Here is a 26092-nt window from a genome sequence, read left to right as displayed (position 1 = left end):
GTGCGATGTCACTGCACGTTAAACGACCCCAGCCCTTCAATACGGCACTCCTCACGGCCATAGTCGATTTAAGACGTCAAACCCCCTAAAGCTAAACAAAAAGATCATTGTGACCGATTTCAATGACGGCGCGATTAATCCGATTAAGTCCTAGTTATTGACCATTCTATTTCTACCCCCTCCGTTTTAACATTAGCCGGTCTAATGTGACTGGTCAATGGAGAGAAGGAGAGAATGAGTCAAGGGCGGCAATCGGCAGATGTCATCAACAGGAGGACCTCCTTTGAGGGGGCAATTGCTGATTCATTCTTGAGTTGCATGCCACTGTAGCTCATTCATTGTTGGGTACAGATGTGCAGAGAGATGGAAAGGTATACATTGGAGAGACGGGGTCAGTAGGCAGCAGACTGAAGCTGGTCTTCTCTTTCCAGCTTACCAGCGTTGCAGCAACTTCGGCTCGCTTGGTGCGTTGTCTGTTTTTTTGGTCCGCCGTATCCGCTTGGCAACATCGGACGGCAGATGAGTTGTAGTGAGGTGGGCACACGTGATGCGCAGGCCGCGGACCGACCGTGAGTCGTGTGAATGCGTCTTTTTAACAGCTGATGCCTTGCAACATTCTCTTTCACACGGCTAATATGCGGTATGCTCATGCCCGCGTCTCCATTGCTTGAAATCAACCCACCACATTCTACAGCGCATGCGCAAACGACAGATGACAGCAGCTGTCAAGCAGGAACGGAGCACTCGGAAGGCGGAGTACGGATCTCGTGGATCCGGGTATCGCCTGCGATGCTTCCATGCGTTTGCATTGAACCAGTGTTCTGGCTAGCAGACGAGTTTTCCCCTATTGCTTCAAGCCGAAATCGTAGGAAAATGGCGGATTTTCGTCTCTGGTTTATTGTCCTCTCCGGGAATATCCTCGCTGCCACTCGCCTACCCCCCCCCCCCCCACCGCTTTAGTATAGGTCGGGCGCGGTGGCTCAAGTTGGAATTACCGGAGATTAGCACGTGTGTACTTCCTCCCGCTCACTTACTTTTTTCCCCTTTCTTGCTGGCACCACAGCCTTTATGGCTTTGTCCCTTCCCAGACTCTTGGCTCTGACACTGACCGCATTTGTTGGCGCTTCACTGTTAATCTCCTTGCTACCACTCCCTGCCTTATGAGTCACTTTTTCACACCTGCTCGTGATTCCTGTTTCCTGACCTATTTTTTCTAACTTGCCCAAGCTACCAAAGCCATTGCCCATCCCGTGCACATGCTCTGCACTGGCTTGTCCGCCATCTTCGTTTACAATGTCGGCAGTTGCCACGCCTTCCCTGAGTATTCGGTTGTCCCCAGTTTCCCTATTCCAGGCATACTTTCCAGGGCATCCACCCACGCTTCTAGTGTAGAATTTTCACTGTATACCCTGTTAAGTTCAGCACTCGGCACCTGAAAAACGAATACTTCACAGTCTCAGCATGTAACCTGTTTTTGCTTTACAGTCTAGCACTACGTGATTATTGCTAACAAAAACATTTCTAGAGTATGTAAAGGCTCAGATACCGCACGAAAACACGTGGTCATACTAACTTTGAAAACTACGTCCTTGCGTAATAAGACATAGGACGAAGCACATATGACGGAAGAACGTAACCTATGAACAAACTTACTCAAGCGAAATAAATAATGAATGAATTTCGTCATCTACAAACGCCTACTCCTGCCTGGAAAACGATGAACTGATATTCGGGCACGCGATTTTCTGTTGTAACTCCACAGCAGGAAAGCGGGACTCATCACTAGGAGGTAACCGGACACTGGCGGAGATAGTACGGGCTGTTCACAGTGCCTATGCTAGCTTATCACGAACCCTGTGACGAGTCAGCCTTTGCTGCTGGAACACGTTCTGGTGAAGGTGTGGTAAGATCCCTAAAAAAAAGCTATATTCCCCGGAAATGACCAGCATGCTGGGTGACCTAAGGCGTCTAGAACTATTCCCGATGCAAGATAAGGAAAGGGGCTTCTGGGGCGCATACAATAGACTACAATAGGAGGGCCACGCCCGACTGGGTGCGGCCACGGCATGCATCTCTGTGTCGAGGGGCGCCATCCAGGAGCGTGGCTAATTTTCGTGCACGTGATGCTACCTCTCCAAAACCGTCCCGCACCGGTCAGAAACGGCAGTGTCGAGCTCAGTCGCTGGTGCCTGTGCTGAAGTGTGCATTGCAGCTGTGGAAAGCGTGAAATCGAGATCGCGTTTTCTATCCGTGATGGCTTCTGCGAGGACCAGCGACGAATTCTTCCACGTCGTCATCGACACGAATTCCCAGACAGAATACACCCGCGGCAAGTTTCTCGGCAAGGTATGTCTCCTTAGACAACGGGTGTGCTAATTTTTATACAGCAGATTTGCTGGCACCGTTTCAGCATAGCCTGATTAGAACAAATCCTCGTGAAAGGAGCTAGAGTATTAATTGCTGCTGTCGCTTTGTGCGTCGCGTAAAGCGCAAATAAACTTTGAGTGCTCATATGCTTTGCGAGTGGTTAATGTACAGCTTTTGGCAAGCGTAACCATGCCAATGAAGTTAGCAGTGTAACGCAGCAAGAACGGCGCACCATAAGCTCTATATACAGCGTGTTTCACCAAAGACTTCATACAATTTTAAAAGTAGGCGTTTTGTGTTAGTAAGGCACTTTTTTCGGTATAGCATTGTGAGCTGTGTAGTATTCCAGCATACAGCTAACATGTACGAACAAGAAGGCTGGTTAACCAAAACTCAATAGTATGTGCGTATTAACTTGCTGTTGGGTTCTATAATTATTGAGGAATGTAGCCCACCTTCTTCACCATCTACATCAGTTGTGGAATTTCGATAACGCGGTAACCTTCTGCGCTCTGGCCGAACAGATTTTGGTTACATCCTTCCCAAACACGTACATTTTCGATAACCTTGCTGGAAAAGCAACCTGTCCACTGCACGTAACTCATTTAAATAGCCAAAATTTGTTGGGCCACAGCGCTCAGGTAACGGCTTTTGTGGAAATTTTAAGAACTGCTAATTAGATTAGTTATGGAGGGCTACACAACTCTCGATAACATCAGAGCTTTGCGATATTAAATAAAGAGTTATCCATTCAATATTAGTTAACCAGACTGCTGGTTAGGACTTCTTTGCAGTATTCGGGCGTAGTAGACCGCTTACATATAAAAAACTGCGCATCTCCAACAAAAAAGGTTATTAACACGTTTCGACGCCGGCTCGACTCCTTCATCAGGGGTGACTGAGGGCAGTAGCTAGCGTCTTTAAGTATGTAGGGGAGGAGGGGGTCAAAGGAACGAAAGCTGGGATGCGAAAGGCGTGGGGGAAGGGGGGGGGGTGAAGGCTGTTAGTCACGTCGCACAGTGGGGAGGCAGTCAATGGCGACATTTTTTCGTTGAGTTGAAGAGGGTAGTCCCTGGGCGTGTACTGGGTGCAGGTTTCCTTTTGTTCGGTTGTTGTTGTTCAGGGTGGTAGTAGTAGTAAGTGGATGAAAGGGGAAGAGGAAATGAAAGTGCAAGGGCCTGTGACTGATGTTATCGCGCCACCACCACTGCCGAGGTGCAGATAGAGAGGATTGTAAACTAAACATTTTGACAGATTTGCCTGTCTGGTTGGGTTTGAAGACATAATGAACTGCACAACTCCAGCCAAAAGTTTTAACTTTAACCCAACTTTTCGAAGCCGACTCGGCTCCTTCATCAGGGGTGACTGAGGGCAGTAGCTAGCGTCTTTTATGTAAAGAGGAGGGGGGTGTCAAAGGAATGACAGCTGTGACGCGAAAGGCGTGGGGGAGGGGAATTTAGGCTGTTAGTCACCACCTCCCTGCAGTGCGCCAGCGTGACTAATGTTGAATTCCAATGGCTGATCCGGATCAAGTTTTTCTGCTCTGTTGGGAGCAATCGTATTCCAATGCAAAATGGGAGTGCGAGTTGTCTGTTCCAATGACAGATCGGGATCAGACGTCGATCCCGGATCGCTCCGGGGAGCAGCGATATTTGCTCCGCCGAAATCGGCAGATTTGACCGGAACCGCGCGCGACGTTTTACTTTCCCGCGTCTGCTTCCGGTCATGACCGGCTGCATCCTTCCTGTCGACGCTACGCGGTGATCCGGGCAACGTACAAGCAGTATTTATGACTTCTTTTTTAATTGAATCCTCCCAAATGTAATTATTTTTCGTTTTGTTCTTGTCCGCACAAGTTAAAACAAAAAATTTTCTTAACAGGTCGTCAATTCCACCGCGGTCAATTCTTTGTGACCGCTTTTTAGACCAAAATCGTTGACTTGTTTGAACCTCCCGCGCTTTCTGACGTCAGATGATGCGTACTCTCTAAGCCTAGCACCTCTGTAAATAAGCAAGCAATCTGAAAATTTGGCGCGTTTCATCATTAGAATTTTGTGGCGGGGGCATCGTCACACAAAGCGAAACTTTGTGCGCCTTTTGTTTGCCGTGGATGTGAAAGACAGTGGCGACAAGGACGAATCGCTGGTGAAGTGAGAGGCCGCGCTTCGATGGGCGCCGCCATGTTGCCTGAACTTGGAGCTATTCTTGCGCTGAAATGACCCCGCTGGAGCGCATGCATTCCATTGGCAAAATGGGAATGAGTGATCTCCGCCTGAAGTACGCGCTCCGTTTGTGATCCGGCGGAGCGCTCTCGATCTGCCATTGGAATTCAACATAAAAGCATAAACCCCCTCTCCCCCTCCCCTGCGAGTTTTGCGTAACAGCGGTCGTTTCTTTGACAACCCCCGCCCCCACCCTCCATACTTAAAAGACGCTAGCTACTGCCCTCAGACACCCCTGCAGAAGGAGCTGAGTCGGCTTCGAAACGTTGGGTTAACGTTAAAATTTTTGGTTGCAGTTGTGTATAGTTTATTATAAGATAGAGAGGAGAAGGATAGCTAGAGTTTCAGACGATAAGGGGAGTATAAAGATGCGGGGGACGCAGTCGTATCAGTCACATGCCTTAGGCTAGGAATAGCCGTCCAGGCCCGTCTCCTCCAGGAAGGCGAGGAGAGACCGGAGCGCCTTTTAAGCGTTTGGGCCGGTGGGGTTGTGGGGGGCACTGGTCGAGTCGGATGGAAGGCTCAGGTCCCTGTAGCAGGCAGCCAGCTTTGCCTGGTGGTTGGCAAATTAGGGGCAATCGAGGAGGAGATGATCGGTGGTCTCCTCCGTTTGGCCGCAGCGGGAGCAGTGTGCCGAGAGGGCCAAACCCTTGCGATGGAGCCTAGCCCCGGTCCAAGAACATCCGATGCGGAGCTGGAGTAGTAGGGACATCTGCCGTCTGGTGATCCCCTTGTCTGGCAGGCATTGAGGGGATGTCGCTTGGGCATCCCTCGGGTCGGGGTTAGCAGCTGGCAGGGTGGTCAATACCGAAAAACAACGACCGCACAAAAGAAAACCTGTGCGACGTGACTTACAGCCTTAGCCCCCCCCCCCCCCCCCCTTTCTCCCACTCACCTAAGGCTTTCGTTCCAATGACCCCCTTCATACTTAAGAGGGCTCACCAGTTACGAGGCACATCAGATTTGATAATTTCTGTCGATAGATGGCCGCACTTAAGTACCACAAAAAGGAGGGAACTTCTATTTCCTTTTTAGGTGTATAAATGCTACCGCGACACGAAAGTGTTAGTTTTTCCGCGAACAAAAACTAGGGCCGACAACTTTCTGTGTATAACCTGCCAAAGCTGGCAGACAGAAGCATAAGCGAATAATCCCTATCAAGGGGTGGTGGTCAGAAAATGGACGTTTATCCAGTAACCCACCACTGAACTGCCACAATAATAATAATAATAATTGGTTTTTAGGGAAAGGAAATGGCGCAGTATCTGTCTCATATATCGTTGGACACCTGAACCGCGCCGTAAGGGAAGGGATAAAGGAGGGAGTGAAAGAAGAAAGGAAGAGAGAGGTGCCGTAGTGGAGGGCTCCGGAATAATTTCGACCACCTGGGGATCTTTAACGTGCACTGACATCACACAGCACACGGCGCCTTAGCGTTTTTCCTCCATAAAAACGCAGCCGCCACTGCCACAAGGAAAAGTACGTTTTCCGGTTTAGGTTTCCCTAAGCTCCATGGCATCTTTTGTCCGAAAATTCATAGACAATAGTAGGGTGAGGTATACAGCCTGTAGTTAGAAGCAGTGTTGGCTTCGCCTAGCCAGAACAGATAAGTGCGAGTCATATTTTGCCACACCTTGGGAACACCGCCCCTTGAGCAATTCGGCCGGCTATTCCGTATTCCTCCGCCGCCACACGCAATACAAGCCTGGTGACCATGTGCGAGTGTGGACGCCGATTCGGCGACGCCGCCTCAGTGAAAAACTTTTTTACGCTCTCATTATTTGCGCTGCCAGTGTTTGTATTGAATTGTCTTTCTTGTTGCTGACCTTAATTTTCATTTAAGCATCAAGCTGATGCTTCTTTGAGAGAAGTAATGCCGCGGAACGGTTGTACTATTTGTATGTCCGAGTTCAAAACCGTTGGCGCGCGCGAATATCACTTCGTTATGCGAGATGTAATCAGCGTTATCTGGAAGGATTGCAGCCGGACGAAACTATTTCCACATTATTCTCGACTGTTGTGGTTATTTTTAGCGCGTTATTTGGAGGGTCTCACATCGATGACCACCGAGCAGGTTTGTTGCCATCGGGGCCGCCGAATTCTTCAGTTTGTTTATGAACCATACTCACTTCAGTAACTAAATTACTGCTGAAGTACATCGTTTCAATGTCGCATTCACTGCTTATAATTTCAGAGCGGAACAAATGAAAGTTGAGTAAAAGGGTGCGAAGAGTGGTTTTTAAAAGCGCTGCGATCGTCCTGTTGCTATTCGTGGTGACCTAGAACGCAAATTTCGTCATTACACAAGCGACTTCCAAATGTTCTGGACAAAGTTGCTATTAGGGGATCATTTTTAAAAATAATAAAAATTGCAATTTAACAGAAGAAAACATGGGCGCCGACCACGCCATACGCGTGTGCTCTTTCTGTAGATAAAAACGGCAGCACACTTGAAGACTCATGACGTCACTGGTTTGAAAGCGAAAATTCCATACCTACTATGGTGTCTGGGAAAGTCTCATTATGCGTCCTGCTTTTCTATGTTCTTATTATATTTTAATAATTTTATGTATTATATATTTTATATATGTAGTTATAGAGATCCCCTTCCGAGCGTATTTCTGAATGAACTACGCGACTTTTGGAACCGTAGTGCAGGAGGTGCGACTATGTGTAGCGCATGCCGAGGCCTATTTGGGAGAAGAAAGAATCTGTAGGAAAACAGTGCAAGAAACACTGGACAAGAAAGACAGACAGACTCGAGCGCTGTTTTCCAACAAAGTGTCTCTCCAACTTGCCCAACAATACACCTTGAGAAGAAAGATGGTTGGGGAACGCTTGGCACATGCAAAACCAATTCAGAAGTAAAACTGGATGATTTTGGCAGCCAGGTCATGAACGTTTGACATCACGTGACTTACTTTACGGAGATGTCTATTCTGGTGTAGGGAGCTCGGAAACCCGTGAGCTCCTTTCTGCAAACAGGGTGTACCGACCCTTACCCGCTTATAGTCGACAGTACCTGCACTGATAATGTCTGGGCAGAGATATGCCTGGTCAAAAGGTAAACTGCGGAGAAAGAGCGACACTTGAATCAAGATTCATTAGAGAACCGATGTTTCGATGCCGATCCGACACATTCTGGTTTCACTAGCTTGGAGCCAGAGGCCAACGTTGGCTTCGACCGGTTCTCCAGACGTTGCAGTTGCAGTGCAGCAGAGGCTGAGCAGGAAAAGGAAGGCGGTGGTCCTTTCTCCCCTTGATGGGGGCTGTTGCACTGCCATAGACAGTTGTCCGCGAGTATAGCGTGAAATTGCAGGTGATTGGCAAGTGCCTCAGTGAAAGGAGGTTAGTGGCTGAGTCATGACAACCACTCAGCGCCTTTAGCCCTCTTTACATGAACCCGATAGCGTCGGGCGGATTCAGGGGTCGGGTCCAGCATGGTCAATCCAACTCAACCAGTGCGTGCTTAATGAATTCGATTTTAGCGATTCGAGACCGGTTCAACTGTAGCCACACCAAGCTTGGAGCAAGCAGTAGCAGCCTCCAAGATTGCGGAACGCCATCCCTGTATCCGAGGCGCGACGGCGCACGTGAAAAGCAAGCTCGCATTTATCATCCCCCCCCCCCCCTAACCCTACATTTCGGCTCGACAGCGTTTACAAGCACATCGGGTCAGGGTCGAGTTGTTTCAACCTACCCCTTGTGGAGGAGCTGTGTGGACTCGACCCGTCGACTCCGGACTCGGCGCGCGTTTATATTAATAATAATAATTGGTTTTGGGGGAAAGGAAATGGCGCAGTATTTATTTATTTATTTATTTATTTATTTATTTATTCAAATACCTCACGGGCTCCGTCTGGAGTATTATGTGAGGGGGGTTACATAACTGGGGTGGGAAAAAGAAGCAAGTAGAACATGGTTATTTTAACATCGTTATACAAAGAACAAGCAACCAACCAGAAAATAGAACTAAATTGAAAAACTAAATTGAAAAACGCACTACAGAACACACTTCAGAAGAAAATGCCACTTATTTTTTCTTTGAAAATAACATGATCTGAAATGTGAACAATGTTATCAGGAAGACTATTCCAATAAATGATTGCACGGGGCAGGGCTGATGAGTTGAATGCAGTGGTCCTTCCCGAAAGGCGCTTAAAACTGAGGTGATTATGCAATCGGTGAGATGTGCGGGCCGGTTTTGTAAGGGGTAGTGTGAAGGAATGATGGCTGTAAACAATTTTATGGAAGAGGCAGATAAGTGCTATTGTTCTGCGAGATTCTAAGGATGGAAGGGATAACGAAGCCTTAATGTTAGTTATACTGGAATGTCGGCAATAGTTGCGAGAAATGAAGCGAGCGGCACGATTTTGTACGCGCTCTAGGGAATTAATTAGGTACTGTTGGTGAGGTGACCAAATGGAAGATGCGTATTCAATTTGAGGGCGGGCGAATGTCTGATATGTCTCATATATCGTTGGATACCTGAACCGCGCCGTATGGGAAGGGATAAGGGAGCGAGTGAAAGAAGAAAGGAAGAAATAGGTGTCGTAGTGGAGGGCTCCGGAATAATTTCGACCACCTGGGAATCTTTAACGTGCACTGACATCGCACAGCACACGGGCGCCTTAGCGTTTTTCCTCCATAAAAACGCAGCCGCCGCGGTCGGGTTCGAACCCGGGAACTCCGGCTTAGTAGTCGAGCGCCCTAACCACAGAGCCACCGCGGCGGGTTATTTATATGAATCCAGTACCGATTTTCGACCCGATAACCTAATAACCAGGCCATGCTGCGTTCATGTGAGTGCCACAATTGGCTCGATGGCCTCCTATGAGGAATATTTGGAGCTGCATTCTTGACTTGCATCGCCACCCTGGGTTACTGCGCCCCTGCCCTGGGCAAGTAACAATGCCGTTATCTCACACTGTCCTGAATAGATAGCCCCTTCCTGTGTTTTGGCCCTAAGAATGCATTATTGTGTGGCTGCCGGGGAGGGGGGGGGGTGGAGCTTTTGGGTGTGCCCTTCCATCCCACTGCCTTTCCGCACCAAAAGCTCGAGCGAAAAAGAAAAACAGAACTCCTTTCCGAATACAGCCGAAGCTAGAAAAAACAAGAAAGAGCTCAAGTCCGTCCATGTTCTCGGTAAAAACCAGGGCACATGAACACAGACAACCAAGGGGTTAGTGTAGTGTGTAGTAGCACAAAATATTCTGACATCAGATGGAGCCACATGTGCTAGTTAATTTTGGCGCGAATTTCAAATTTCCGCAGAAAATATATACACAGCTTTCAGAGCCTGTAAAAGGCAAACACTACGCTCGATATGGATGAAAATTGCGGCTTGAGAATCAAGAATGAAAAAGGGAGGAAATGATCTGGACGATATTTTGATATCTGGCTTAGTTTTTTTCATGAGATGACATGAAAGACCGAGATATCTAAAGGTGCAATGTTTCTGAATATTTACCGCTGATTTGTAAAAAAATCTTAAAAATGAATATCCGTCCACAGCAATTCCTCTGTCCACTAAAGTAGACAACGCTGCCACAGACCTCATAAAAATCTAGCATCTTAAGACACGGTAGAGCTTCTGAAAGTTCCCATGTATTTCCTAAGGACACTGCCACTGGTGAACCCTATTAAAGACGCTAGCTACTGACCTCAGTCTCCCCTGATGAAGGAGCCGACTCGTCTTCGAAACGCTGGGTTAAATATAAGTTTTTTGGTTGGACATTGGTGCAATTTATTATATTCTTCAAACCCTACCAGACAGGCAAATCTGAAAAAAATGTTTAGTTTTCAGACCGTTTACCAGTGTTATGCATATAAAAGCGGGTCTTCTATCTCAAAAGGCGTATCTTTAAAAATTGTGTAATGTGTGATGTCAAAGACCCTGGGCGTGTAGCCGTTAGGCTTACCTTTCGAGACGTTTTAGACTTGAGTGGTATCGTAATTTTTCCACTCTACAGCTGAGAATCAAGTCTCGTTGTTTGATTACTTTTGGCGAAGACAACTTTTATAAGTGGTCAGAATACGGTGGCTTTCTCTTTGGGAGTCCTGACTACGGGCGGCTTTAATGAACGGAATTCGTTAGTGCGACTCTTAAATCAAACGATCATAAAACAGTTGGACAAGGCATCTTTATGAAAAGCAGCGTTTTCTACTAAGAGACCGGTTCACCTGAACACCGCCGTGAGGCAAGGGAGTAAAAGAAGATACAGGTGCTTTAGTGTACAGCACCGGAATAATTTCGACCAATTGGGACCCGCATTGGTTATCGGATAGATTCGCCTTGTTCTGAATCTTGTTATTCTTGAAAGCAAGGAGGTTAAGGACGCTCCGCAAAGTGGGTGAACAGTTCCTTCAGGAATCTGCAACAGGCACCGACGTCGCTCAGCAGACGTTCGCTGTTTGCGTTTCAACTCGATTGAAACGCGTGTGCCGCAGCCGGATTCGAACTCGCGTACCCCGGCTCCGCCGCAGGGTGCTATAAACACTGAGCCACCGCGGCGAGTTTGTCGTTTGGGAGGCGGACGGAGGGTAGCTCGTCATGTGGACCGGACGACTACGACTGTGCAAAACCGGAAGAACTCGGTTACAGATGTGGTGTCATTGTTTAAAGTTGTCATTTGAGAGTCATATTGCTCAGTTTATTCCTTAATGAGATTCTCGTGACTTCTGACGTCCCCTACTATACAGGCATTACTGTGCCAATTAAAGGCATCCTAATGCCTCAAAAAGTTCATTGCGAACGACTGCTGGATAATTGCGCTGAAACACGAAATTTCTGCTCTTTTCGTGCGAACCTGTAAGGACTGCCTCCATATTCCTGTCTGCGATGCTTTGTGAACTGAATCATACCTAGTTTCAGCTTGTATTCGTCCCAGATGTCATAAATTTCTTGCTGCGGTCTAATTTGAGCACTTAGGCATCAAGGTAATTTCGTCTTCGAATGAACGAATCCACTGCCCGAGTGTTTCAGTCACTCACTGCGACAGCATTCTCCCCTCATTTGGATGTCCATGAAGCAAGGCTGGCATTACTTTTTCAGGGCGGATTTCCGCACGTCTACGAGTTCATGGACAAAAAGGCGAACGTGGTGTACGCAGGCAAAATCATCCCCAAGAGACATCTTACATCGGACATTCTCTGGCAATATGTGAGTTCCAATATCACTGCGCTTCGTCTTTTCTCTTTCTTTTCTGTTTGTAGAAATTTTCTTAATTGGACACTGAGGAGAAAAAAAATTGATTTTTTGGCTTTTAGAGCGAGGGCTCTACTCCTCACGGTACAACATCCTCTTTCGATGTGGATGAGGCAATGACCATAAATGCCTCACGAGGTCAAACCAAACTTCACTGCTCGGTGGTATGTGCCGCGCACTAGTAGTATGACCACGGGATCACATGCCTATTGGGTATCTCACGTTGTCAGTTTATTTGACACAGTGGAGACCATGCTTAACAGAGCTTTCGATCGTATAACAAAGTTCAAGCTATGTTGAACCCCAGCCATTTTTTCGGACGACGCCGCTGCAACGAGGCAGGCAGACGCACCGAATCATATGAAAACGAAAGTAACGAAGGTTGTCCTGCGGCATAGGATTCGCGCGCAAGTTCAAAATTTGTGGCGCCGTCCAGCGAATGCAAAACAAACGCGTGATCGCTGGCTGGTTGTGTCTCCTTCTCGTCCTCTCACCATATTCCCCTGCCCGCGTTTACGCCAAAATGACGAGTCGTCAAAGCCAGCCGGTTCGAAACCTAAACGTTTCGTGGATTTGGGCTTCGAGGCCGTATTCTATTATGATAAATTAACCACTTGCGATTTCGAGTCCAGTTAGTTATCTCGAATTCGACACTGTTGTTCAGTCATGCTGCTATCGCTTTCAAGCATCAGTGGAAAACTACGGAACCATTTTCGCTGATATGGCGAGGTCCGGTCTCATATGAGCCAATGGTGACATCTAGGGACGCTTGAAGTACGCGTCAATATCACAGAACAACAGTGACTATCGCGATAGGACCAAATAGATTCGATATCGATGGTGGGTTCTTATAAATTATGGCCCCTGTGTGTCGATTTGTGGCCGTTTCTAACGCTTATCTAACCTCCATTTTCGTCGAAAGTAACACCTTAACCTTAAAAGACTGCAATCTCTCCATTTCGTTTTGATGCTGCTGCCAATTTTCGTTCAACTTTCTATCTGCAAATGAGGGTCACAAGCAGGGGACAAAACTTACACCTCATTCCGGTAAACAAGTATCAGTAGAGCCGTATGTTGCAAGATTTCGCTCTACTGGCCGATTGCCTTTCCGATCGTAAGGGTTTCTTTTTCATTTTCAGCGCAAGGGTTTATAATTATAAATACCAGCGCCTTTAGTCAACACTTTTGCTTATTTTGCTTACGCTTAATACAACCTTTTACGAAATTACTAATTAATTTGTTGTCTACAGCTCGAAGAGGAAATCAACATCCACAGAACCCTGTGCCACGAGAACGTCGTTCGCTTCCACGGCCACTTTGAGGACGCCAAGGACGTCTACATCATCTTGGAGCTGTGCACAAGACAGGTGTGTTAACATTCCGGCTCCTCGGTGGTTCGCGTTTCCACTTATTTTCTTTGCATTTATTGGAAAACGTTCCTAATGTTCTCGAGATTCGTTTTTATTTCGTTTAATTGTGCTCATGGTCCCAAAACAACTCAGGCTATGAAGGACGTTGTAGCGGAGGCCTCCGGAATAATTTAGACGACCTTGCTTTAGGTTACATGATTATGTATTTGGTTGTTTATTTCTTTCAGCAATTTTTGCGAAAAAGGGCACGTCACGTTCCCAATCATAATTTAAGGCATAGCCAAAAATTTAAAACTGATTTTATTGTTTTCAAAACAGTCCTTTAATATTGTGATGCCTTCATATGGGCACTGTTTCTTGCAGCAAGAAAAACAATTAACTGAAAGAAGCCTTCTCCAGACTGGAGTGCGGTAGAGTCGTCATGTCCCAGTCTAAAACCTGAAGGAATCCGATTTTTTTTTGTGATGTTCTTTGGAGTGTCTGACCTTCAAAGTTCTTCCCCAAGCTTCATTAACGCATTTATTTTGCAGTCTCTGGAGGAGATGCACCGGCCCAGAGGGTGGTGGTCCGAATCCGAGGTGCGGTATTTAATGCGCAAGCTGCTCCGCGCCTGCGAGTACCTGGTGCAGGAGCACGTAATCCAACGAGACCTGAAGCCCGGAAACCTGCTTCTGACCAAACACTCGCAACTCAAGGTGGCCGAGTTCAGACTCGCCACCCGCGTCCCCTACTCGTGGCAACTCAAGAGGACTATCTGCGGCACCACCAACTACATGGCCCCCGAGATGCTGGCCCAGAAGGGCTACAGCTACGCAGCGGACATCTGGGCCGTCGGGTGCATCATGTGAGTCTCACCTGATGATTGCGCAAAACTGTGTGCAACTGTTTACAAGTTGATGCTTACGAAGACAGCTCGGTGCACATCGCACATGTGCACCCGTCCGTAAATGTATAAGTGGGACCGTTTAATATCGGAAATGTGAATATAAAAACTGGCAAATCCTCGCCTATCTTGCCTTGTGGGAACAATAATGAGGGAATAAATTATGGCTGTGGCATTAATATTTTAAACGAGCGAAGCAAATCGGGCCAGAGTTGAGGGCGGTGGTGGGTGTTTAATCATTCGTCGAGAAAGTACGGTTCAAAACCTGTTGGCGTGATTCTCATTTACGCAGCCGGGTATACGTATCTTCCAGGCAAGAAAGTAACGATTGGTGCAGAGAAAATATTATCCATAAAATTGCTATAAGCTTCCTCTTCATGTTAAAAAAACCAGATCATGCACTTCACGTTCAAAACCGGACACTTACGTGCATATCGAGCGTCGTTTGCCCGCACTTACGTTACCATTTCGTAGCGCTTGGCCGGTAGGGGTGTCGTAGCATGGCTGTGCCCGCACTGCTTCAAGCTGTGTCGTGTTGTGACGTTGGCCGCCACAAAGTGCGCGGATTATAGCGGACACTGACAGACCGCAAACTGCTTTCCGCAGGTACAAGCTGCTAGTGGGGCGTCCCCCATTCGATTCGCCGTCGAGCGCAGAGACCGTGGTCAGAATCAAGATGAATAGATTCAAGATCCCCTCGACTGTCTCCCCCGAAGCGAGCGCCCTCATCCGGTGGATTCTCCAACCGGCGCCCGCCAGGCGGCCGAGCATCGAAGCCATCATGCACCACGAGTTCATGATGAAAGGTACGCATCATCTTGCATCTCTGTCTGTGTCTCTGTGGGCTGTACTGTTTCAATCGGTTCGTTTTTATTTTTTCAACGCAAAATCGCTATAAGTTACGTTCGGCGAATAGGCCGAGCTTATTGCCACAGTAATTTGGGATTGTTCGGCAGAGGTCGTGTACGAACGGAGGCCTGTGCGTGCTGTCACCACGTGCACGTGACACTATGTGAAAGCGCAACTTTACGCACCGATCATTATTTACTCTCGTGGCAGCAAATTGAAGAGAACACGAAATTTAGCGTTGAAAGATCACCAAACGAAACATTGTGTCTTCCTACAGGTCGTTGCCAGAATGACAAATTTCTCTTTTCGTGCGTAAGAAGTGATCCGGCCCGTACCAACCCCGAGCAAAGCAGACCGTTGTCTGTTCCCATCTGGCCTAGCGCGAGCGCTCCGTCTCTCGGCACTGCCTGTTCATCGTCCTCTTCCATGTAGCACGAAATTTGCTTTCGCACTAATACGAATGTATCATTTATTATATGTAGCTTTTTCGTTCGCTTTAGCAGAAGCGAGGTTGGTCGCGATAAAATACTGTTGATATGAAAATTTGTCATATGATAAGTGAGTTTGTTGAAGGCTGATGCAACATCTTTTATTCACTGAACAGAATTTTATGGCTTTGGCTCGCAAGAACAAAATCTTCGGCATCAACTTCGTGTCGTTCTCCTATGTCCGTGATAGAATTCACGTTGGGAAAAACTGCTGCGCATAATACAGGCACACAAAACGATCAATGCCACCAAGGACACAACGTATACCTGTAACCGTGTAAATCGAAAAAGCGAAATGTGTTCTGTGTGCATGGCAACACGAAAAAATAGTTTCTGCATGGGGCAACATTCAGTGTGTATTGCAACTGAACGTGAGTGCAGCCGGCCTGTATACACTCGTTACGGTTTGTGAGACGCGCAGCGCCTTTCTCGTATCCTGCGATGCGGGCTTTGCAGAGTTATCAGCATGGATTACTTTTACAGGCCGATTTTAAAGGGTTTCGAATGGGGCCAGCTGAACTGCATATCAGAAACATTTCCGTCAATCTACTGCAACTAGCTTTACATGGATGCAGCTTTTCAGCCATGGGTACAACTTCTTAAGCACTTGACACAGTGGAAAGCAACTCGCATTGTTCAGAAACATCAGCTCATGGATTGCGTGGAAGAATGTTCTACAAGGGCATTCATTCCTGAGATTTTTTAAACTTTTTTCCTGCTAGCACCTATTATTTGCGTTCACATTTTCGAGGTTTTCTTCTTTGACTACGAATAGCAAAGTGCGTGTCTCAAAAGGTCCGCGACCTCTTCTCTTCAGTAGTGCTAATCACCCAGACTAGTTTAAGGCATTGATCCATCCCCGCAGCCCCTGAATGTTTTTCGCCCTCTCCTTCCAGGGCTGCTTCCTCCAGACCTGCCTGCCTCATACGAAGGCACTCAGCACCGCTCAGGACTCAACCGACCGGAGACACGGGTCGGAGAAATACGAAGGTTACGCTGAAGTGGCCTGCGTCTACGATACAAAACGCCCACATGGAAACGGCTGCGCTTATTCAGAGCTTGGGCAGCGACCAAGTTTTTTTTTTTCTCCTCTTGTTACTGGCGTTGTAACCATTGTTTTTTTTTCACAGTACAAGGTTTAGGAAGCTTTTATTTTCACTCAAGCGCTAAAGCATCTTTTTTCTTGTGAAAATGCACTGTTAATTATTTGTCATTCGAGCACATGTATACAGATGATATTTTTGACAACGCCTTTGTCGCTACTGCCAAGGCTGCCAGTGGGCTCCAATGGTGGATTCCAGTTATTATTTCTGATGTGTGCTACAGCTGTAATGCGATTTTAACTTTCGTACCGTGAACTTCTGAATAAATATTTGTACTCTGTTTCGTGTGTCCGTTTGCCCTTCCTGCAGCTGTTGGACGAATACTCTTTATCGTCTCCTAGAGTAAAAAAAAAGAAACGATGGTAGGAGGCAGCCAATTAAAACCATACAAACTGCGGAATTTCGATTCGAAACATTGTTATCCCATGCGGCCACTTAGTGGAGGTTATCAGATGGTAGCGCCAATGATGACCAGTGCAGCCAGGTTCGAGTGGTACAATATGAATTTTGTTTAACTTGTTTTAAGTTATTTTTAATCCAGCAAGCCTTTTTACTTGGCCCTATAGCAGGTGGGCACGCACAATTTGTACACTCAGTAACAAGCTAGATCGAGGGAAGAGTAAAACGCAATAACACGGCGTCAAGGAGAGCTACATGCTGAGTGCAGAGTTAAAATTAAGAAACTGTGAGACCATGGTGAACAGAGGTAAATATGCACGCAAAGACTCAGTGCGCGAAAAATTATAAGGCGATTAGTAAAAATGTCAACAATATAGAGTAATTTAATATGTTTAGAGACATTTCAATTTTGCCTGGTAGTTTTCACATGACATCTGGTGCAACGTTTCTGGGCGCAGAGTCCAGATACAGCACTGTGCGCCCGGATCACTTGGAAATGTAAGCGGATCAGACAAACGACCTGGTTTTCGCCATGTTTCTGGACCCAGATAGTATGGAGGCAGCTATGACATCATGCAAATTATGGGCTCACTGTGTAGATAGTCAATTACACTCTTCTGTCTTCTGGCCTTGCAATCTCTGCTTCATTTTTTTTTTCCGGTGTTCTATTCCAGGCAGGCAGTAGCAGACGAAAGGGGATAGCCCCCTCCTTCCATGGTTGGGTATAGTCCCATCTCTGCATTGTCGAACGGTTCCCTGCATTGTTACGCAAGGCAGATCATGAGAATATTTGACTGCATTGGCCGAACGCAGGTTCTTTGACGATGTGAGACAGCTATGTGCTTGAGTTGTATCTGACTATAGTCATATACAACTCAAGAATGAAGCGGCAAGTTCCCCACAAAGGGGACCCTCCAACCATTCGGGTCGACCAATTCTCCCTTTCGACCCACTCTCCCTTTCTCTCCCATGACAGATTCCTTTGGATCTGCTATAGCCTGAAATCCCAGGGGGTGGCAGATGAATGGGGAATAACCACAGGTTAATCAGTTCACCAGAAAGAGGATATATGATGCTCGTTATGACAGATATGAGGGAAGGCAACCACCACCGAGACCAAAGGGCTCAGGGGACAACTTTCTTTTATTTTAATTTGTAGTTTTTCATCACTGGGAGATTTACAAAAGCACGAGAAAAAACAACAACATGCCACCGGTGGGTGCTGAGCTTAGTCATAGTAATTTCCTGGTGAATGCATCCTATTTGTCACCCTGCGGTATAAAGTGCCAACTCAGCAACTCTTTATGGAGGACACGGGACTAAGAATCGTGGAATTTTATGTAATACAGAGATTCTGACCGTCGGCAAGGAAGTTAGTCGTGACTATAGCCGGATACAACCGGGGTCCACAGCGGTTTTTCCCCGTCAAAGGACCCCCTTCCAGCCAACGGCGTCGGGCGATTGTCGTCACCTTGCTAGCGTGACAATGCAGGGAGCGGCGCCACAACGGAGACACAGGTCTATCCCCGACAATTGAGGAAAGGGACTATCCCCTTTCATCTACTTCGCCCTGCTTTGCCGCTCTAGCATGTTCATGACAGTCGGACTACGCTACGGTCTGGAAAATGGTCATTTGATGGGAAAAAGCAGCTGCGTTCTTGAGTTGCGTCCGACTATAAACAACAAACAGATTCAGGGCATTCTTCCATTCACAGGTGCTGCGAGAAACGTAACGGCGGTCTTCAAGAACAGTCGCGAGTAAAAAATATTAGCACACACGAGGGATCCCCGGAGTGTCTGAATGACATATGGCGTGGCGCTGCAGGTGACGAAGAGGCTGATAACAAAAGTCCGTTCGCATTCTTGAGTTTTAAGAGCGGGGAGCTTTGGCGGACTGTGCGGCCCAGCAAATTTTATTAATGCGAAAGCCTTTAGTGGCTGATGCTCGCGCTGGCCGTCCGGTCACGTCACATCGCGGTGTCCGTCCGGAACATCCTAGGTCACGTGACCTGGTCACGTGTCACAACCTGCCAACTGATGTGTGAGCAAACTGCCCACTGTGGCGGGTGGTGTGATCCGCCACCCAGCAACACTGCGGTTGCGCGGCGTGACGTCACCACTCAAATTCAAATCAGTGCAATGAGTCTCATACGGCCTCCACCTTCCCGCAGTTAAAATATATTTTAATGCCTCCAGCGAATTTCTTTTTCTGTGTCGCCGTCTCTCTTTTCCTTTTTTTTGTTTTTCATATTGCTTTGCTCTATTAAGCGAAGGGTGAAGATGGGGATAGTTGTTTTCTGCATGTTTGGCAGTTATTTTCGGGAGCAGCCCCAGCCAGCCACTCTGCCGAAGGATGGCTTTGAAGGAAGCGGGAATAACTGCCTGAAATAAGCGGTCGATTGGTTGTTGCCTAAGCGATAGAACAAGTCAATAAAAGCGGTGATATCGTACGTCACATTCTTGACGGACGACAAGAGGTGTTATAAATTAGATTCGCGCTCTACCGATCTCCCCAGAAGAAAAAAAGAGATGCCGCGCGTCAACTTCGCTATAAGATTGCAAATCGTGACGTTAGTTCTGGAGGGCAGATCCCGGAGAAGCATTGCTGCCGAGGTAGGGTGCGCAGTATAGGGACAGTAACCCGCATTGTGCATGCCTTCCTAGAAGAAGAGAGGATTGGCGACGCTGACCTTAGCTGAAGTCCGAGATCCCTCAGTGAGGAGGAAGACCGGCTGATCGTAGCCGCCGCCTTCTGCAGTCCCCATACGGCCGCTGCCGATATAGAGGACGAAATGGGCAGGCATCCAGACAGTGTCTTTGTGGGCGATTAGGACACGGCTTCGCTCAGCAGGAATATACCTCCCCTATAGTAGCGTCGCTTGCTGGAGGCTACTTCTCACCGCCCAACACAAATGACTCCGCCTCGACATTGACACAAGCCACCTCGCTTGGACTGCAGAAGATTGGAAGGCAGTCGTATTATCGGTTGAACCGACTTTCTTCACGAAGTGTGACAAACAGCGGCCACTCTGTATGCGGTTGGTGCTCGGTCAGAGCAGGACAAGAAAATTTGCAACGATTATTACGACAACCGTTTGTGTAGCGATAGCTGCAGCACGGTAGCATTACGAGCCATCAGAGTAGCGATGCCGCCACCGCCACGTGGTCGGTCACGTGACACGGAGCAGCTGCCGACGGCGCGGTGCCGTGGCTGGTCACGTGAACAGCCAAGTGGTTGGTCATGTGGTGTGGAGCAGCTGCTGCTGCCGGCGTCGCCGCGCGCCGGAGAAACCGAGCTCCAACAGCAGTGCGCATGCGCCGTGTCAAGTGGGACGAAGATGAAGGAACGCCCAGAGAAACGGTGCGGCGAAAGACTGACTTTGCAATTCAGCCGAGCGAGTTCCAATCGGCCAGATATAGCTATCGCGTAACTAAAGATTTAACCAGAGCTAATCCACCACCATTTTTTTCAATCTACAGTCACTCCGGGGCGAGAAGTTCATGCGGCCAGTGACTATGGCCAGTGTTTCTTTTCAAGTGAAATGAATCTTATGCTCCAGTTATTGCTGTACTCTTTCATCGCTAACAGTTCATCTGGGTGCATTTATGTGTAGCCAGTGTCTCATCTTCAACACTTCGATTTATGAATTGGTATGGTGAAGGTAATATAAATCGCACACTTTTACTCGGCTCTCACAATGAGAGGTTTTCGGAAATTGAAAACTCAGCTATTGATATTCAGATTGCGTAGTCGTATTTATTTTTGCAGGTGTGAATCGCAGTTTGCGAAGCGGTGGCATTGGGCTAAAGCGTCCGCCTCGCATTCGGGAGGTCCTGCGTTGGACCCCTCTACCGTCGTGTTTCCTAAAGGGCACAATACTTCCCCCGGCCTGGTGCTCGGCTCTTCTGGGTGAAATACTTGGGAAATGGTCTTCGACCAAACAGTTGTGCTTAGGGACCAGGGATTCTTTTCGCCGTCGAGCAACGCTAATTGCGCCTCACGCGGTAAAAGCCCACTTGCGGCCCTTTATAGCTGCGGCCTTTTCAATGGAGCGAACGTCGCTCTATTAACGTGTGCGGTTGCACTGCGCACCAAGGGCTCCGGCCACTGATCAGAATCAAGGGTACGCTGAATTCCGTTTCCTGCGAAGTTTTTACTGAATAAGAATGCTATAAGGAGCTATAGTTGGAAAAACATCATAAGAACAAGAAATAACTGCGCAAAAAGGACGGGATAAGATGAAAGAAGCCCACGGGACGAGAGCCCAGACTAACAAGTGGTTTATTCCACGAAGGCCTCCTTGCTTCAACAACAAAGCGCATGCGCACCAACACACAAAGAGGAAAAAACCTTAATCATCTCGTCAACCTGAGAGACTCCAACGCCAAGCGGTACAAGTGAATGGACGCACCACTAACACATTTGTCACGCCCCTGTCTCGCGATTTCCAAGGCTACAACTTCGCGTTCTTCTCCCTGGAGCGTCCGATAACCTTAGTCCTGCCGAAAAGGGGAGTGCATTTTTTGTCATCATGCTTGCAGGTCTTCCAACGCTTATGCAGATGCTGGCCCCGTGAATCAGCTAAGGAATGTGATGGATAGAGTAATATAAAGTAGATACAACGGCACGTTTGCCCGACATACACTTTACCGCAGGTCAGCGGAATCTGATAGATTATATTCGATCTACAGTGCACAAGCTTGTTCCTGTGGTTAGGGCTCAAAGCGACCTTCTCCTTTTTGTTCTGGTTGGTCCGTTCCGTAATCGGTGCTTCATATTTCAGCAGGACAGAAGTCCTATCCTTACATGGGGGTGTAACAACGTTTTAAATTACGTCTTGCCAGGCCAAGAGAGTGTCTTAAACCGAACGACATTTCCAACACAATTAAAATAAAATACCAGCTCCGCAGAAAGGAATCCGGGAGTGAGGAGCTTGGAGAAGATAGCGAGCGTGGCCATGAAAGGCTGTGCGTCCAGATGAGGCAGGTCGCTTGGAATGACTAAAGCCCCTAGATAAACTTTTATAAGGACATTAGGTATGACTGGCTGCGTTGACCTGAAAAACTCAGATAAGGGATTAGTAAACATGGTGGAACGAAATACCGAAAAACAAAAGCAGAAATTAGACCTCCAACACTGCCTCAGTGGTGGACTTAACAGCGCTAGTTACGGGAACTTCAAGTCTTTACGTCGGTGTGCTCAGCAAATGTGGAGAAGACCAAATCCTTATTTATGGTGGGGACATCTTTTGAGGTACCCCTTGCTGACGCCCGATTAATTTGAGTGTTGTATATCTGGGGTTTTATTTATTTTATTTATTTCAGGGACCTACAGCGCCCGAAGGCATTTTTGTAGGGTGGGAAACAATGACTTCTACTAGTTTACCCGAAAGTACCACAGGATAACAAAAATACGATGACACAGCTAATAATGAATAATGAAATGCATGCGCTCAAGGAGGACAACCAAGCTCCACAAATGCAATGACACTAATGAAGTCAAAGACGCGCGCAAGAGAACTGCGCGCCAGTCACACATCAGAAAAGGATGCACGGAATTGATCTTCCGTGCAGCACTCAGTGACGCCGGCTGCCAGCCTGTTCCACGCATTGATCGTCCGTGGAAAAAGCGGGGTTTTGTAAATATCGGTGCTACATTTAATCACTGGGATCTTCCACTGATGATCAAGTCGTCTTGAAAAAAAAAGTGAGGTCGAAGCACGTACCGGTCATTGTCAATGCTCAGCTTTGCAATATAGATGCGATGCATGATTTGCAACCTCAAATATTTCCTACGGTTAGCTAAAGATCGCCAACCAAGGTGTTGATGATTATGGATTTTTATGGTGCAAGGGCAGCTATGGCCAAAGAGCGCCATGTCACAAGGTATTTTTTCTTTTTCTCACGGTGGGGTCAGAGACCCATTTCCCAAGCATTTCACCCTAAATAAGCCGAGCACCAGACCAGGGGAAAGCTTGTACCCATTGTATCACCGGTGGGTACCCGGCGGCACTGGGGATCGAACCCCGCACCGCCCGCATACGAGGCGGATGCTCAACCACTTGGCCACCGCTGAGAAGCTTTAATTAGCTGAGAAGCTTTAATTATTGGACAGAAATCACGCAGCCTTATTCTGCACCCGCTATAGCACGTCACTTAAGTGAGTAAACTGGGGGGCCCATACAGGACATTAATATTCAACAATTGGTCGTATGTTAGTTAAATACAGGAGTTGTTTGACATTAGTCTGTGCTTTATTGAAACGGCGCCATTGTGGCCCCAAACTATACAAAAACCCAGTAAGCTTCTTGGGGCGATTGTCGGTGAGCTGGCAGTATGACCGCGGTGGAAGTGTTCGATAAACTGTTTTCGAGCTTTGTTTGCCACTCGTTGGTCCATGAGTTCCCTGAGTGTACTCATTGAACTCATTGACGAGCGGGTGGCAAACAAATTGAATACATATTCTCATTAATGAAGGGATCGATGCGCTCACAAACGCGCGTCAATGGTCCCGTCAATGATGAAGGCTTTGCCCAGACGAAGTCACGTCCTCTTGTCGGAACGTTGGCAAGCACCCTGAAGTTTTCCCCTCCTTTGTTCTCTTTCGCACCACATGTGCAGGATGCAACAGGGATGGTAATAACAGGATCAGATACACTTCAGTTTCATGTAAATGTTAGGGACTTTTTATTATTATCATAACAATGCAAGGAAAAGATGTTGCTAGCCGCAGCATCTGCCATCGAAACCTGGAGCACTTGAGTTGCGGCTGCCGGGAATAAATGACAAGGGGAGGATGTGGGTGTGAATTTTGAGTTATAGCGTTGCTGAGCACGTCATTCATGGAAATGTTTATTCAATTTGTTTTTCCCTATGTTCAATTTAACTTGAGCTTGTGCCCTACTCCTCTTGCCGCCACTTCTCCGGAACACATCTTCGGCACTCCTTTTCACCCCCCCCCCCTTCCTTTCGTGCTTTCTCTGAACTCACCCTCATGTGTTCTCTATTAACTTTATTATATGTTTCTCGGTATTTTGTTCTGCCATGCTGACTAACCCCTTATCTGAGTTTCCAGATCATCGCAGCCACTCATACGAAGCCATCTGTCCCAGCTGGAGACGCAGCCTTTCAAAGTCACTATGGCTATCTCTCTACGCTCCACACCCCAGCATTCCTTTGAGCTGAGCTTGCCTTTTTTCTCAACCGGATAATCATTTTTGGCAGCCATCATGTCTGGAGAAGTTTCACACGCCCCACCCTACACTCCATTCCCACTTCACGCCCTCCTCCTCCTCACTGGTTCTTCCAACTCGGAGGGATGACCATAGTTAAATCCCGTCAATGATGAATTGCCCAGACGAAGTCGTGTCCTCTTGTCGGAACGTTAGCAAACACCCTTAAGTTTTCCCTTCTGTTCTTCACTTTCGCAGTACATATACAAGATGCAACGTAGATGGAAAAACATGATCAGTTATATGCCAAAAAGCAGAATGTAGAACTTTATAAAGCCGTAAAATCCAGATCAATAAGCAATAGTTCTATGATAACTCAAGAGGTTCTACTCTTTAAACCCAGATCAAGGTGTCTTAGAACGCGAACATACAAAAAAAAATCTAGGCGACAAGTTGACATATAAGTAATGCGTGGTACATCAATAGAGAGAATTGAACTCTTTATACAGGAATGCGGCGGTATGTTCTGGATTCTCTGGTGCTCTCTAGACGCAGCCTTCTATATGGGGCCGCGGACTCGTCGAACCGCCAAGTGGGAGCTTTTTTTGTGTAGCCCCATCATCTTTTGCACCTGATGGAAAATAAAGATATGATTTGATTTGAATGCGGCCACTCTCCCCGAGGCGCCAGGGTTTAGAGACAACAATGGTCAGGTGAATGGATCTGCGCTACAAGTTAGCAAAATGGGATTGGGAGATTAGCGGCTCAAAAGCATGGGAGCCGTCAGCTTGGAACAGCAGGATTTGGGATTGTACTTTGAAAAAAAATGGCGAACACTCAGACCAACGTCTTAAAAAACAAGCAAAAAAGGCTTAGAATGGTGCACATCCTACCACCTCGTTTAAAATGGGGCACTGCTATATCTTCCAGCAATCCAAACTGGGCAAGAGGACGGAGGTGCACGCATAGGTCGCTATATATTCTGGTCCCTTTGGCATCTTTTTTATGAACACAATTTCACGGGCTAAAGTCATGATGTACTGGCCACGCTTCAAAATAGACGAGAAGCAAAAGCTCCAGGTAATTGCCTAGGATCCGTTAAAATGTTCGAGGTGGCCTCAGCTATTACATTCTTCCCCAACGTTTTCCACAGGACAGACCGCGTGTCCTGGCTGAGAGCTGAAACAACCAAAGCCACATCTCTGATGACTACTTAGTGGACCACCACAGTAACGCACATTAGCCGTGTGTGTGTGTGAAGAGTTACAACGTTCCACAAAGGACGCCAGAGTATTGCAGTCACTACTGAGCTTGAGCGTTACAGCCTGGAGAGTGGTCTTTGATCACCGCCTTCGCCGCCGGACGATGCTGGCGTCCCAGTGCCCGAACTCTCCACAATCCCTTGTGATTTCTCCTTCACATTTAGCTTCTCTATTTGCAGTAACTCCCTCACAGAGTTAAAGTATATTAAGGTCCCGTTACTGTTTGTGCACCCGTCCAGACACTTGATGTTTCCATTCCTTCTTTCATGGTAGAATCATCTCGGTATCGTCTATCAACTGTTTTATGTCTTCTTTAAGACATTTTAGAAGATCCTTATTTTTACTTGCCTCCTATTGTCCGCCATCAATGAATAAGTCACTGCAAGCCATGACCATTACCCGAAAATTGCTCCCGATACCCATATACGTTCTTTGCAGTTTTATTTTATTCCTTCCCAATTTATTTTGCGATATATCAACTTACTAGTGCCTACCCCCTTCACTGCGCCGTTTATCTGTTCGACTCCTCCGAGTTGTAGCCAGCGATAAAAGGTGGGTCATCTAGATCCCTGAATCTCAAATGGAACGCATTAACCTATTTCACCTTCCTTTAAATGCTTATATGCTTTTGACCATTTCCCTCCTTCTCTGCCCTTATGCATATTCTTGAAACTTATGTTCTAAATTTGTTTTGTATATTTCCTTCCTCATGTTCCCAGTATCCATGTTGTTGGCCTCGGCCTCCAATATTGCATTTGCTGATACGCATT

General features: G+C 47.2%; 1 protein-coding gene across 1 annotated transcript in view; it reads left to right on the top strand.

Moving 5' to 3' along the window:
- Positions 1–2253: 2253 nt before the first annotated feature.
- Positions 2254–26092, top strand: part of LOC144109752 (serine/threonine-protein kinase PLK1-like) — a 35683-nt gene continuing 11844 nt past the window's right edge. Inside the window, exons 1-6 of the mRNA XM_077642547.1 lie at positions 2254–2346; positions 11644–11751; positions 13047–13163; positions 13697–14010; positions 14656–14855; positions 16283–16359. Coding sequence (XP_077498673.1) covers positions 2254–2346; positions 11644–11751; positions 13047–13163; positions 13697–14010; positions 14656–14855; positions 16283–16359 — 909 coding nt within the window. The remainder of the gene's footprint in view (positions 2347–11643; positions 11752–13046; positions 13164–13696; positions 14011–14655; positions 14856–16282; positions 16360–26092) is intronic.

Source organism: Amblyomma americanum, chromosome 11 (genome assembly GCF_052857255.1).
Source record: "Amblyomma americanum isolate KBUSLIRL-KWMA chromosome 11, ASM5285725v1, whole genome shotgun sequence".
Taxonomy (NCBI): domain Eukaryota; kingdom Metazoa; phylum Arthropoda; class Arachnida; order Ixodida; family Ixodidae; genus Amblyomma; species Amblyomma americanum.
This window is presented reverse-complemented; position numbering and strand designations above follow the sequence as displayed.